This window comes from Dasypus novemcinctus, chromosome 9 (genome assembly GCF_030445035.2).
Source record: "Dasypus novemcinctus isolate mDasNov1 chromosome 9, mDasNov1.1.hap2, whole genome shotgun sequence".
NCBI classification, from domain to species: Eukaryota; Metazoa; Chordata; class Mammalia; order Cingulata; family Dasypodidae; genus Dasypus; species Dasypus novemcinctus.
Genome location: NC_080681.1, coordinates 8,361,080 through 8,377,202, shown reverse-complemented (window position 1 = coordinate 8,377,202; position 16,123 = coordinate 8,361,080). Strand labels below are relative to the sequence as shown.

General features: G+C 35.9%; 1 protein-coding gene across 4 annotated transcripts in view; it reads left to right on the top strand.

The window, feature by feature from the left end:
• The window catches only part of SYCP1 (synaptonemal complex protein 1), a 177,363-nt gene that overhangs the window by 72,172 nt on the left and 89,068 nt on the right, over positions 1-16,123 (top strand). For all 4 annotated transcript variants that reach the window (XM_071217189.1, XM_071217187.1, XM_071217188.1 and 1 more), the window contains 4 exons: positions 11,382-11,486; positions 12,247-12,350; positions 13,618-13,735; positions 14,426-14,496. In XM_071217189.1, coding sequence (XP_071073290.1) covers positions 11,382-11,486; positions 12,247-12,350; positions 13,618-13,735; positions 14,426-14,496 — 398 coding nt within the window. The remainder of the gene's footprint in view (positions 1-11,381; positions 11,487-12,246; positions 12,351-13,617; positions 13,736-14,425; positions 14,497-16,123) is intronic.

Sequence of the window (16,123 nt, the reverse complement as noted above, 5' to 3'; positions counted from 1 at the left end):
TTTTGTTTCTCCCTTTCTGCAGGGTTTTGGATTATTGAATATTGTTTTGGTATTCCATTTTTAAAGCACTTTTATTGAAATATATTCATATACCATAATAGTCCATCCTAAAGCAGGTACTTTTTTAGCAGGGGGTCCGTGAACTTGAATTGAAATTAAAAAAGAACATTATTCTTGTGGGGATGTTTTGGTGGGGGTGTGATATATTTATTAAATAATATGCAGGATGGTGTGACTTAGTAAGGGGGTCTGTGGTTTTCACCTGACTGGCAGAGGAGTTCTTGGAACAAAAAATGTAAGAACCCCTGATCTAAAGTGTACATTGAGTAACTTTTGGTGTAGTCACAGAATTGTGCATTCATCACTGGAATCAATATTAGAGCCTTTTCATTACTCGAGAAGAAAAAACCTCTAACCCCTAGTAGTCATCTCTCAATCCCTCTATCCTTCCCTTGCCATACATAACACAATAATGGAATTCTGTCTCTGTAAATCTATTTATATTTACATTTTGTATAGATGGAGTCAAACAGTATGTAGTACTTTGTGTCTGGTTTCTTCAATTAGCCATAATTTTTTTTTTCTCCCACAGTTGATGGAAAAATAGTAATATATTACTGTCCCCCTGTAGTCCCATAGTTTGCTTTAGGTGTATTTTTTGCCCAAATACCACATTATTATTAACATCTTGTAATGGACATTTGTTCAGATTCATGGAAAAACATTCATATGTTTGTACTGTTAACCACACTCATTGTTCACAAAGGGGTTTACTATGCTAAACATTCCCATTTTCATCTTTTAGCTTTCTTCTAGTGACATACATAACCCTTCTTTTCAACCATTATCATACCCACATATTTGTGCTGCTAATTACTGTCATTATAATGTGCTATCATCACTTCTATCCATTTCCAAACATTTACAATCAAAGTTATTACAAATTGCACAAATTAAGCATTAGCTCCCCGTTCTTTATCCTCATTCTATCTTCTGGTGTCTTATATTTTAGTTATTAACTCCTGAGTTTGCTCATTATATCATATCAATGAGATCATATAATATTTGTCCTTTTTTTGTCCTGACTTGTTTCACTCACCTAATGTCCTCAAGGTTCATCCATATTGTCATATGTATCACATTTCTTCTTACAGCTGAATAATATTCCCTTGTATGAAGATACCACAATTAGTTTATCCATTCCTCAGTTGATGGGTACCTGGCTTGTTTCCATTTTTTGGCAACTGTGAATAATGCCGCTGTGAACATCGGTATACAAATGACTGTTTGTGTCCCTGACTTTATTCTAAGTAGATACCGAGTAGTGGGATTGCCAGATCATATGGAAGATGTATATTTAACTTCCTTAGGAGCCACCAAACTGTCTTCCACAGTGGCCATACCATTCTACATCTCACCGACAGTGAATAAATATTCTGTTATTTTCACATCTTCTCCAACACTTGTGGCTTTCTGCTTTTTAATTTTTCTGCTTTTTTAATAGTGGCCATTCTAATAGGGGTGAAATGATATCTCATTTTAGTTTTGATTTGAATTTCCTTAATAGCTAGTGATACTGAACATCTTTTCATGTGTTGTTTTTTTTTTTTGTCATTTTTATTTCCTTTTTGGAAAATGCCTATTCAAGTCTTTTGCCCCATGTTTAGTTTTCATTCATCTCGAGATATTTACTGATTTCATTTCTTTTTTTTTTTCTTTTTTCTTTTTAAAGATTTATTTATTTATTTAATTCCCCCCCCCCCCCTCCCCTGGTTGTCTGTTCTTGGTGTCTATTTGCTGCGTCTTGTTTCTTTGTCCCCTTCTGTTGTCGTCAGCGGCACGGGAAGTGTGGGTGGCGCCATTCCTGGGCAGGCTGCTCTTTCTTTTCACGCTGGGCGGCTTTCCTCATGGGCGCACTCCTTGCGTGTGGGGCTCCCCCCATGCGGGGGACATGCTTGCGTGCATGGCACTCCTTGCGCGCATCATCGCTGCGCATGGCCAGCTCCACACGGGTCAAGGAGGCCCGGGGTTTGAACCGCAGACCTCCCATATGGTAGACGGACGCCCTAACCACTGGGCCAAAGTCCATTTCCCTGATTTCATTTCTTATTTCTTCATTCACTCATTGATTGTTTGAATGTGTTTTTTACCTCCCTATATATAAATCTATATATATATAAATTTAAGACTTTATATTTTATTATTTTTTGAGGTACCAGGGATTGAACCTGGGAACCTTGTATGTGGGAAGCTGGTACTCAACCACTGAGCCACATCGGCCTTCCCTAGTTGGCTTTTTTGTTTGTTTTGCTTGTTCTTTGTTCTTCTTTTCAGGAGTCATTAGGAACCGAACCTGGGACCTCCCTTGTGGGAGGTGGGCATTCAACTGCTTGAGCCATATCCTCTCCCCTCCATATAGCTTTTTCTTTCTTTCTTTTTTTTTTCCTGATCTGAGAGAAAGATTTTATTTTCCTCTTACAGGAAAGTCATGAGTGACTTGTTCTGAGGTATATTTTTCAGCTGTGAAGGACGTCTGTTAGAAAGCTCCTTACTTGAAGGTTCCTCTTAAGGTGATAACGTTTTATGGCTAACATTCTCTGCAGGTACCAAATTCCCTGTTGTATCCAACTGCATACATTTACGTGTTCAAGCAGATACAGGACGCTCTGCATAGTCCCTGAACCAACTAAGCATATGTCCAGCATACCTACTGTGCCTGCAATTGTGATAACCTGTAAACCAGTTGTTAAATTGAGCTAATTTTTTGTCCATTGTTCAAGGCTACTTTTTCATCTGATTTGGATTCTCCTGTAACATGCAATAACTTGCTCTTCAGACATCTCCAGTTCTATCAGTGTAACTCTCCATTAAGTCAACTCCATCTTTAGTAAGGGCCTGTAACCAGAATTCCTTCCAAATTTTCAACTTCTTTCATTTTATTGGACAACTTTCCAACATACCTATTTAACTGGAAGATTCAAAGTGTTTTCTTTCTTTCTTATCTTTCTTTCTTTCTTTCTTTCTTTCTCTTTCTTTCTTTCTTTTCTTTCTTTCTTTCTTTCTTTCTTTCTTTCTTCTTTCTTTCTTTCTTTCTTTCTTTCTTTCTTTCTTTCTTTCTTTCTTTCTTTCTTTCTTTCTTTCTTTCTTTCTTTCTTTCTTTCTTTCTTCTTTCTTTCTTTCTTTCTTTCTTTCTCTTCTTTCTTTTCTTTCTTTCTTTCTTTCTTTCTTTCTTTCTTTCTTTCTTTCTTTCTTTCTTTCTTTCTTTCTTTCTTTCTTTCTTTCTTTCTTTTCTTTCTTTCTTTCTTTCTTTCTTTCTTTCTTTCTTTCTTTCTTTCTTTCTTTCTTTCTTTCTTTCTTTCTTTCTTTCTTTCTTTCTTTTCTTTCTTTCTTTCTTTCTTTCTTTCTTTCATTGACTTTGTAATAATATTACATTAAAAATATATATGTGAGGTCCCATTCAACCCCACCCCCCCCACCCCCCCTCTCCCCCCCCCCAACAACCCTCGTTCCCATCATCATGACACATCCATTGGATCAAAGTGTTTTCTGAAGCAGTCAGTTTCACTACATAGTACAAAAAATACATATTTTGTACCGCAAAACTTCTATATTTGGAAAGATTTTGTTCCTGATAGAAAACAATTTAAAACAAAAGCACTTACTAAAATCTAGATATGTGATCTAAGAAGTCTGCACCTATTATAAATTACAATGCAGCATTCATAGTCATTTAAAATATTTTAAAACAAAAACCAAATCCATATATTTTCTTATTTCTCATTCTCTGCCTATTATTGAGTTCCACCTTCATTTCATTATGATCAGAGAAAATGCTTTGTAAAATTTCAGTCTTTTAAATATATTGAGACCTGTTTTGTGCCCAACATGTGGTCTGTCCTGTAGAAATATCCATGAGCACTTTAGAAGTATATTTATCTTGCTGATTTTGGGTGCAGTGTCTGTATATATGCTAGTTCTAGTTCATTTATCATATTGTTCAAATTCTCTGTTTCCTTACTGATCCACTCTATCTAGTTGTTCTGTCTATTGATGTGAGTGGTATACTGAAGTCTCTAACTATTAATATAAAGATGTCTGCTTCTTCCTTCAGTTTTGCCAGTATTTTCCTTATGTATTTTGGGGCACCCTAGTTAGGTGTATAAATTTGATTGATATTTCTTCTTGGTCTTTTGCCCCCTTTATTAATGTATAATGTCCTTCTTTGTATCTTATAACTGTTTTGCATTTAAAGTCTGTTTTGTCCTGTATTAGGATAGCTACCTGTTATTCAATTTTAGTGTGTGATTGGTTTTTGTTTTTTTTTTTAAATAGGCTCCAAAAACAGAGTATGGACTTTTATTTTTTAAAGCTTTATTTGATTTATTCTCACCCCCCTTGCTGCCTGCACTCGCTGTCTGTTCTCTGTGTCCATTTGTTGCATGTTCTTTTATATCTACTTGTCTTTTTATCGTCTTCCCTTTAGGAGTCACTGGGAACTGATCCTGGGACCTCTGACATGGAAGGGAGGCACTCATTTGCTTAAGTCACCTCAGCTCCTGGTCTGTTGTGTCTCTTATTTTCTCTCCTCTGAGTCTCCCTTTGTTGTGTCATCTTACTGTGCCAGCTCTCCGTGGCACGGGCTGTCAGCTGCAGAGTGGGCCAGCTTTCCTTCAGCAAGAGGCCCTGGGAATCAAACCCCAGGCCTCCCGTATAGTAGACAGGAGCCCAATCACTTGTACTATATCTGTTTCCCGTGATTGGCTTTTTGCCTATGCCTTTTTGTATTTATTTTTATGCTTGCCTTAGGGATTATAATATACATCTCATACTTAGAGTTAATATTGTACCACTTCATGTGAAATGTGGAAAACTTTTAATATAAGCCCCTTTATCCACCCCATCCTTTATATCATGGTTGTCATATATATTTTTTATTTTTTATTTTTTAATTTTAAAAATTAATTTATTGAAGTTTATCACTCATACATAAACATACATAAACAATAAGTGTGTAATAATAGTTGCGACCTTCCAAACCAATCATATATAACATCATACAGGACTGTCATAACTCAACCTGCCACCAATAACTTGCATGGTTGTTAAACCTTTTTAACTGATATTAAAGAGCTTTGTCAAAATATTACTATGAACCAAAGTATTTTCCCCCCACCAACCCTATTATTATTTTATATCATTTATCTATGAACATACAGAAACAATTAACTGTGTAGTAAAAGTTGTGAATGTACAAAGTAAACATGCATAACATCGTAAAGGGATCCTGTACATCAGCCCTCCAGCAACACCTTGCATTGTCATGAGACATTTGTTACAAATTGTGAAAGAATATTGTCAAAATCTTACTACTAATCATAGTCCAAATATATCTTATATTTGGTTCGTTTCCCCCCCAACCCACCCTATTACTTTTTAAATACATTTTTTATGACGGAAGTTGTAAACTTATAAAATAATCATGCATATGTGCATAATTCCCAAACAACACCCTTCTGTCAACACACCATACTGTAGTAGAACATTTGCTACAGATAAGATAATATCATCTGATTGTTACCATATCCATAGTGTACATTTGGGTCACATTTTCCATACTGCCTCATTATCAACACTATACATCTTTTGCATAGATACAAGAATATTATATTATTATTGCTAATCACAGTCCATAGGTCACCCGAGCTGTATTTTTCCAATGCTTCTCCACATTCCCAGCACCCTGCAGTAGTGATGTACATTTGCTCTAGCTCACAAAGGACACTCCTGCATCTGTACCATCAACCACAATTCTCATCCACCTCTTGATTTATTGTGCTATTCAGTTTCTAGATTATTCTCTAGCATTCTGTCAGCTGGCATTTACATACTTAGACTACCATTTTCAGCCACATATCCATTTATAAACTAGCTATTACTCATTATTATATGTTACCATCCACTCTATACATTTCTACACTTTTACGGTAAAGCTAATTAAAACTTCTACATACGTTAAACATTAGTAGTCCATCTCAGTCCTCCTCTTATTTCCTTTAAGAATCCACCACCTACCACCAGGTCTTAAAGATATTTTCCTACAATTTCTTCTAGAAAATTTATGGCTCTTGCTTTTATTTTTAAGTTTTTGATCCATTTTGAGTTAATTTTTGGACAAGGTATGAGATAGGGATCCTCTTTTCTTCTTTTGGCTATGGATATCCAATTCTGTTGAATGGACAATGTTCTGCCCAAGCTGTGTGGGTTTCACAGGTTAGTCAAAAATCACTTGGCCATATATGTGAGGGTCTGTTTCTGAACCATAAATTTGGTTCCATTGATCTATGTGTCTGTCTTTATGCCAGTACCATGCTTTTTTTTTTACTGCTATAGCTAAGTAATATGATTTAAAGCCTGGAGATGAAGGTTTGCTTTTCTTTTTTATGATGTTTCTGAGTCTTCATGACCCCTTACCCTTCCAAATAAATTTGATGATTGTGTTTTCAATTTTTTTTTTTTTTAATGCTGGTGTAATTTTTATCGGGATTGCATTGAACCTGTATATCAATTTGAGTAGAATTGACGTCTTAATGATATTTAGTCTTCCAATCCATGAGCATGTAATGTTCTTCCAGTTTTTTAGGCCTTGTTGATTTCTTTTAACATTGAGTTGCCATTTTCTGAATACAAGTACTTTACATCATTGGTTAAGTTTCTTCCTGACTATTTGAGTTTTATCTGTCATATTTTATTTTCACCATTCTTCATACTTTTAGTTACTTTTATTGATACAATCTTCATTTCTAGACTCTCTTCCAGGCCTCTCTCTATCTTTTCTTTGTAGGCTCTAGGACACCCTATAGTATTTCCTGAAAATCTGGTCTCTTGCTTAGAAATTTTCTCAGTTTCACACTGTGAATATTCTAATCTCGCCTTCCTTTTTGAAAGACAGTCTTGCTGGATATAAGATTCTTGGTTGGAAGTTTTTCTCTTGTAGTATCTTAAATATATCAGACCACTGTCTTCTTGCCTCCATGGTTTCTGATGAGAAATCAGCACTTAATCTTATTGGATATCCCTTATATGTTATGCATTGCTTTTCTCTTGCTATTCTCAGAATTCTTTGTTTTTGGCATTTGACATTCTGGTGAGTATGTGTCTTGGAGTTGGTCTGTTCGGATTTTTTCAGATGGGAGTACGTTGTGCTTCTAGGACATTGATATATCTATCCTTCAATAGGGTTAGAAAATTTTCTACCATTATTTCTTCAGATATTCTTTCTGCCCCTTTTCCCTTCTCTTCTCCTTCTGGGGCACCCTTGACACACATGTTTGCATGCTTTTGGCTGTTATTTACTTCCCTGAGAACTTGTTCAATTTTTTCCATTCTTCATCTGTTCTTTTGTATGTTCACTTTCAGAGGTCATTTCTTCAAGCTTACCAGTTTTTCTTCTGCCTCCTCAAATCTGCTATTATATGATTTCAATGTTTTTAAAATTTCATTTATTGCACCTTTCATTCCATAAGATGTGCTATTTTTCTATGTATGCTTTCAAATTCTTCTTTGTGCTCATCCAGTGTCTTGTTTTTTTTTTTTAAAAGATTTATTTCTCTCCCCTCCCCCCACCCCACCCTGGTTGTCTGTTCTCTGTATCTATTTGCTGCATCATCTTCTTTGTCCGCTTCTGTTGTTGTCAGCAGCACGGGAATCTGTGTTTCTTTTTGTTGCGTCATCTTGTGGTGACAGCTCTCCGTGTGGGCGGTGCCATCGTTGGGCAGGCTGCACTTTCTTTCGTGCTGGGCGGCTCTCCTTACAGGGCGCACTCCTTGAGTGTGGGGCTCCCCTACACGGGGGACAGCCCTGCGTGGCACGGCACTCCTTGCGTGCATCAGCACTGCGCATGGGCTGGCTCCACATGGGTCAAGGAGGCCCAGGGTTTGAATTGCGGACCTCCCATGTGGTAGATGGATGCCCTAACCACTGGGCCAAGTCTGTGTCCCAGTGTCTTCTTAATATTCTTAATCTCTTTAGTCATCTCATTGAATTTATTAAGGATATTTTCTTTTCATTTCTTTCCCCCTTCCCGCCCCGGTTGTCTGCTCTCTGTGTCCATTTGTTGTGTATTCTTCTGTGTCAGCTTATATTCTTGTCAGCAGCACCCGGAATCTGTGTCTCTTTTTGTTGCATCATCTTACTGCATCAGCTCTCCATGTGTGTGGCACCACTCCTGGGTAGGCTGCGCTTTTTTCATGCTGGATGGCTCTCCTTAAGGGGAGCACTCCTTGTGCATGGGGCTCCCCTATGTGGGGGACACCCCTGCATGGTATGGCACTCCTTGTGCGCATCAGCACTGCACATGGGCCAGCTCATCACATGGGTCAGGAGGCCCTGGGTTTGTACCTTGGACCTCCCATTTGGTAGGTGGACGCTCTATGTGTAGAGCTAAATCTGCTTCCCAGGAGATTTATTCGAACATCTATGATTAATTTTCTCAACTCCTATATGTCATCTGGAGGCTTATCTTGTTCCTTTAACTGGGCCATAGTTTCCTGTTTCTTGGTGTAGATTGTAATTTTTTGTTGCTGTTTTGGCATCTGGTTTACTAGGGTATTTATTCTGGGTGCAGTTTTTTACTTTAGAGCTTCCTGCCCTTTCTCCCTTGCTGCTTGTACAGTAGGAGCCAGGGATGTAGTTGGTGCTATAAGCTGTGGAGGTTCAAGTTGCCCTCAATGCACCAGGGACCAATGAAGCTTCTCCCAACGTTCTCCTTTGTCAGGGGTAGGGACAGAGTCTCAGCTGTGTGGAATAAATCAAGTTGTGCAGGCCTAAAGTGCAGTTGCCCAGAGAGACTGATGAAGCTTCATGCCCCTTTCACCCCTGCCTGGGGTGGGGATGGAGCTGCAGGTGTGGGTAGTAGTCTATGCAGTGTGGGTCCAAGATGACAGCAGTTGCCCCTGTAGACTTCTGATTATTCAGTCTGTGCCAGCCAAAGGTACCTGCAGTTACCTGGATAGGTTGGTTCAGGGCATGCCAGCCTCTTCCCTGCCAGAGGTGGGGCTGAAGCCTAGTCTAGAGCTGCAGGCTGATGTGGGTGAAAGAAACTGGTTCCTATTGTCACTGTGATCTTCGGTTTCCCCTTGGGCTGGGGGCAGAGTCAAAATTGTGGCCACCAGCCTCTTTCTAACCTGGCCAGATCACACCCCAGCTGTTCTCAGGGTTATATCTTAGCTAGCTGAGTCTCCCAATCAGTAGCCAAAATTGGCAGCAAACCCTCTCCTCTTCCCCTGTTTTTGGGAAATGGGCACTTCCAATTCCAGCCACAGAATAGCTCCTGGGGCAGCTTGTGCTGCCAGAGTAGGATAATCACTGGTCTCCACGGCTTGGCCGATAATTTCCAGGAGAGGCTGGCACAGGTCCCTGTAGCTTCTTCCCTGCTGGAAGTGGCACTGGGGCCTAGGCTAGAGCTGCAATCTGATCTGGATGGAAAGAAGCCAGTCCCTACCAGCACTGTGGTTTTCAGTCTGCCCCACTTCCCCTCATGCCAGTCTTAGAGTTAAGATGGCAGTTCCTGGCCTCTTCCTGACTTGGGCAAACTCAAACTTCAGCTGTTCTCAGCATTATACTTTAGCCCTCTGAATTTACTCATCAACCATCTCTTCCTCCCCTCTTTTTGGGAAGTAGCACTTTCAGTTCCAGCCACAGAACAGCTCCTGAGGTGGCTTGTGCCTCCAGTGAAGGATGGGCACTGGCCCCTGTGGTGTGGAGCATGCCACTTAATGAGTCTTCTCTGCAGATGGGCCGTCTCCTCCTTCCATTCCTTCAAGGATATGGCAGGTTGTTCTTCTGGCCTCCTGGAGCCCCATAACTGTTGCTTAAGGTAGCTCCAGATAGCTCTGGATGTTTACTAACTATCCTGTAGCAGGAACTGACTCTAGGAGCACCTTACTCCACTGCCATCTTGCTGATTGTCTCCTGGTTGTCATATATATTTTACCTACATACGTCGACATCCTCACAAGACAATGTTATAAATTTTCCTTTAAACAGTCTTGTCTACAAAAAAACCCATAAACAGTCCTATGTCATTTAAAGAACTTAAGGGAAAATTATGTTCATATATTCTTCCCAGTTATTTATCATTTTTGAGTTTTCTTTATTTTTTTCTCCCACAGATCCATGTTTGCCCTAATAGTGTTTCCTCAAGTCTGAAGCACTCCTTTGCCATTTCTTTTAGTGTCGTTCTGCTGGTGACAAATTCTCTTAGTGTTCTTTTATTTGATTATGTCTTTTATTTAATCTTCATTCCTGAATGATATTTTGCTGGATATAGAATTGTAAATTGGCAGTTTTTTCTTTCAGCTTCTTTAAGGTAATGTTTTATTATCTTCTAGCCTTCATGTTTTCTAATGAGAAACCCACAAACATATAGTCAATATTTTCTCTTTAACTTGGGTTTTTTAGCAGTTTGTTCATGATATAGATAGGTGAGGTCAGATTATTCTGTTTGGGATTCGCTGAACTTCTAAATGTGTAGTTTTTAATTTTCTCCAAATTTGGATAATATTCTGTCATTTCTTCAAATATTTTTCCTACTGTATCTCTATTTTCTCCTTCTGGGCTTACAATGATAAATCTACTTAAATTACTGAATACATCTTATGATATTTTCTTGCAGACAGTTTCTAGAGCTGCTCTGTCCAGTGCAGTAGTCAATAGCTGCATGTGGCTATTTAAGTCAAGCTATTTTAAAATAGAGCAAATACAGAATTTAGTTCCTCAGCTGGAATAGACACATTTGAAGTACTCAATAGCTACTATTTTGGAAAACAGATTTTTCCATTATTGCTGAAAGTTCTATTGGACAAAACTGGTCTAGAGCAGGGCTTGGCAAAATTTTTATGTAAATAGCCAATAGTAAATTTTTCAGGCTTTGATAGTCTCTGTTGTAACTCTTCAACATTGCTAGTAGAACACGTAAAACAGCCATAGAAGATATATAAATTAGTGGATGTAGCTGTGTTCCACTAAAACTTTTATGAAAATGTGCAGATGGCTAGATTTAGCCTTTGGGTCATAGTTTGTTGACCTTTGGTTAGAGTATTGAGTTCAATTCTTGGCTCCTTATTTAAATTGGTATATTAACAAAGTGGACCTATCCTGAGGGAATGAGGTAATTCAGAACCATTTCATAGGTGAATCAGAATATGAAGTACAGAATTTAGAATAGTTAAGAGTAAACTTATGTAATGTTGATAATTCTCTGTGTAAGAACAGTTAGCCAAAATAGAAATCCATAGTTCTCATCACTGCTCTGTTTGGCCACTTTGATTACTTTGAGTATGTGTGTGCTTTGGCTCTCATGATTTGTTTATGTTTTTAAATAGGCAGAAAACCAAAAGCTTTTAGATGAAAAGAAAAAATTTGAAAAAATTGCCGAAGAATTAAAAGGAAGAGAACGAGAACTAACTGATCTTCTCCAAACCAGAGAGGTCTGTTTAAGGATAAATTTTTTTTCAGATTAATTTGTTTGTAGAGTGCAGGTTTACAAAATAGATTTTGTTGTAGCTATATACTTTGTGAGAGATTTCTTAATCCCTTTTAGAAGTATGTTACTGCTACATTTAAAAAAGATTACTAACATAGTTTATCTAGAGGACTTCCATATTTTAATGTGGGTGAGAAAGGTCGGCATTTAAAATATAAACATTCATAACACAATTACATTTCTGATGTCTTGAGTATTTCTAAATTGATACATTTAAAATTCAGCTTTATTAGGTTATGTTCTTAGAAAACCATACTTTTTATAGTGCTCATGTTAAAGTTTTAGAATGTATTATTTTAAAGTATGTTTTGAATCCATAACAATGCTATTTTACAACTGTCTTTATAATAGTAAGAACAACATAGCTTTTAAGGTACTACCTGGTCTCTTTATTGCCTTTCTCTCTAGTAATATAACATTTTAATTGAAATTAATTACTTATTAGAGTACAATTGATAAAAGTATTTTATAATATGTAAATATAATTTTAGTTGTTAAGCTTCAAAACTCCAAGGTGGAATTTGTATGTCAGTTTTCTTTAAAATTACAATGGTTATGGCATAAATCTACTTAAATTTAAAATATTTGGCATAATCGTGCCACATTTTTGCCAAATATATGACTTGACTACATAGAGTGGCCATACATTTTAAATGAGAAAATTTGAAAAACATTTGCCATGATAATACATGTTTATTTTGCAGGAAGAAGTACATAATTTGGAATTACGCTTAAGTGTCATTGCCATGAGTGAACAACATTATTCAGAACAAGTTAAAGATCTGAAAACTGAGCTTGAAAATGAGAAGTATGTTTTTAATCTATCTATAAATATCTTATATATTCAATTTCTAGGCTTTCTGGTAGTAAACAATAAATATATCTAATATTTATTTGCATAGCTTCAAGATGTATTTTCTTTCTAACTAAAGATCAAAATGATTTATCAATTTCATTGCTAAGGGATGTACATATTACCGATATAAAAAGTACAGAACTGATTTAGATCAATATATACTTTCCTTGGAGGTATTTAGTTCCTATTAAAAATAATTGCTTGGAGTTCTATCTAATGAGAATCGGTTGTTTTACTAAATTATTTCATACATTTGTATAGATGAAATACCAAAATAAACATTCATTTTTCACATTGTCCAAATAACGTATTTAGTTGAATGACTTCACCTATTCAGTAAGTTTACTTTAGAGAGAAAGTGAGGGGAAATAATTATTGTATTACACAGAAAGAGGTAAACTCAAGTAGCCAACATAGTGGTGAGCATTATTTTTTACCCTTTGGTTGCTTCTCAGCTCTAGGTAAAAATGAGAAGTAAGCATTTTAATGAATGGACTCTAGTTATTTATACTTCAGTAAAAATTTATTATGCTTGGCATGTTTTCTTTTTTCAATGTTTCATTGCATATTGAAAAGCCTTATCTCCTTTTTAAAGAATTTCTAGTATCAGTAATTAGAAGGAGGTAATAGGTGTTCCTGAAATTACTCCACAGAGGAGACATTCCTATCTTTTAAAATTAATCATGGTTGCAACCAATATACTCTTGTCCAGTGTAGAGCATCTGAGACCTTGTAAGAGCAGTGTAAGTGTTGTGAACAAAGGTTAAACATAATTTTATTTATTTTAATCAAAATATTTTAATTTAAAATATCATTCCTCATGTACTACTTTAATCAAATCACATCTACTTTGAACAGTTTCTAATAGTGTTATACTGGAGAGAAAAAATTAAATGAAGAACAATAATGTAATTACTCTTCAGAATTTGTGGAGGAAGTGTGTGGATGAGAGTGTGGGAAATTTGCAAGGAAATATATTATCAGACATTTTGAAAAACTTACAGAAAAAGTTCAATTACATACAAAGTAAAGACAATACTGTAATAAACCCTTATGTACCTGTCACCCTGCTTCAGAAAATGAAGAAATTAGTTAAAGGTCTATTAACTAATGGTTGATATGTACTTTATTTCCTTTCCCTTAAGATTATTTGAATTAAATTAGACATCATTTCATATGTAAACATTCCAATAAGGCATATGTATATTTTTAAAAATAGGCTTAAGAATACTGAACTAACTGCAAGCCTCAACAAGCTTACACTAGAGAACAAAGAACTAGCACAAGAAACAAGTGATATGGCTGTAGAACTCAAGAAACAGCAAGAATATATTAATGTGAGTTGAAAAAGAAAGTACCAATAACTTCATTTTCTTACTTATAATTTAGGGAATTAGAATAAATGATCTCTAAAGACCCTTTCAGCTTTGAAAGTCTGTCTGTCTTAGAGCTGGTATTTTGTTTTAGAAGCTAATTGTTGATTTTTCTATGGTTAATAATGGACAACTACGGAAGCCTCCATAGATGAAATTAATCTAATTTTAAGACTCAGATTATAGGAGCTTATAACTTAGTCAAAAATATAGTAAAAACCCAAATAAACAAAATAGTACATCATATGTGTTGTTAGTGGGAGAATTATTAGAGTTCACAGGATCACTTCTACCTTAGTGGAAGAGAAAGCTTTTGAGATAATATACCATGATTTTGGCCTTGATGAATTCAGTAAGTAATAATGAATGTAAAAGTATTCCTTGAAACCACAACAATATGAACAAAGGATACAAGGCTCAAAGTACTCCTGGGAAACATCAAGTAAAATTTGTTTTGCTAGTCACTAGATAGAGTTTTATAGATAAATATTTGAAGTAAGACTGGAAAAGTAGAACTATGCAAGTTAAATAGCTCATTCTCTTGTTTGTATATAACTAAGTTGGCTTTATGCTGACAGATAATAGTCTTAAATATTAGTTTCTTTTTTATTTTTTATGAAACAATAATATAAACAACATTGATTATCTCTTTAGCATAGCAAAAAGCAAGAAGAAAGGATGTTGAAACAAATAGAAAATCTGGAAGAAACAGAAACACAATTAAGGCAAGACAAATGAGTTGGCCTTTTTGTCTAGCAAAATATTTTAGTTATTTCTTTCCTATTAACCTGCTATAGTTAAATTTACATTAAATTCATGTTGAATATAGTATAAAGTAAAAACTTAGACTTAAATCACTGTTTTGGAATCCTGCTTTAAAATAAAATTGTAGTATCCATTTTATACTTAGTGTTGAATCTATATTGAGATTAGACATAGAAATTAATTTGAAAGTATTGTAATCTTAATCTTTAATATTTATTTAAATAAGAAAGTATACTAATCACATTCTGGAAATTTTAGAAGTAAAAGAAAATATATTGGAGTATTTACACCCTCTCTATATTTTTAAGAAAGTAGTTGCTTATTTGTAAATATCATTGACATACAATTTTATATGTGGCTATTCCATTTAATATTCTTTTAAGCATTATCCATGTTTCTAGGTGTTTTCATAATCATCTATTTTAATGCTGGTGTACCAGTCAATCAAGTAGATGTAATATTGCTTATTTTAACCATTTTTATTTTAGATATTGGAGTTTTTCTTTTTCTTTTTTTTTTTTTGCTATTATAAATGATACTGTAGTAGTAAACATACTGGCACATATCAATTTCTCCATATTTTGAATTTGATATGATAATTTTCAAGCAATAGAATTTTTTTGTGTCATATGAATAATTAATTTGAGGACTTTTGACAGTCAAAATAGTTTCTAATAAGGTTGTATCAGTGGGAAACAATGCAATGCAACCATTATTATATGAAAATGCTTGTTCTGAAATGTTTTAGTTGGTATTGGGCATCATCATTTGTTTAATTTAGCAGGTAAAAATAACTCATTGTTCTTATGATTTGTCATTTTTATTTTCTGGATAAGCTTTAGAATTTTTTTATGCTTACCTACCAGATTTTCTTCTTTCTAGAATTGTGTGCTTATATGGATTGCCCACTAATCCTTTGAGACCTTGTTTTCTTATTGATTTGGTTATGCTTTTAAAGATATATTAATCCTATATCTGCTTTATTTATATCACATATTTTCTAAACCCACTGTTTTACTTTAACTTTGGGCAATTTGTTGACATAAAGAAGTTTTTATTTTGTAGTAAATCTGATTGCCTTCCTTTTGTGAGTTCTCCAATTGTTTTTTTTTAAACGATTTATTTACTCCCTCCCCCTCCCCTCCCCGCCCTTGCTGTTTTTGCTGTCTGTGTCCATTTGCTGTTTCTCTTTTTGTCTTCTATTCTCATTTTTTCTCTTCTAGGATTCAATCCTTGGGACCTCTGAGGTGGAGAGAGGTTCCCTGTTAGCCACGCCAACCCAGTTCCTGGTTTCTACTGCACTTCACCCTGACTCTCCCCTTCATCTCTCTTTGTTGTGTCATCTTGCTGCATGACTCACATGTGTGGGCACTGGCTTGTCATGCAGGTACTCCTGTGAGCACTTGGCTTGCTACCTGGGCATTCAGCTCACCACGTGGGCATTCGCGTGGGTACTCGGCTCACCGTGTGGGCACTTGGCTCATCATGCAGGCACTCACATGGGCACTTGGCTTGCTCTGTGGGCACTTGGCTTACTACGAGGGCACTGGCTCACCACACAGGCATACTTTCTCTTCTTTTTCACTT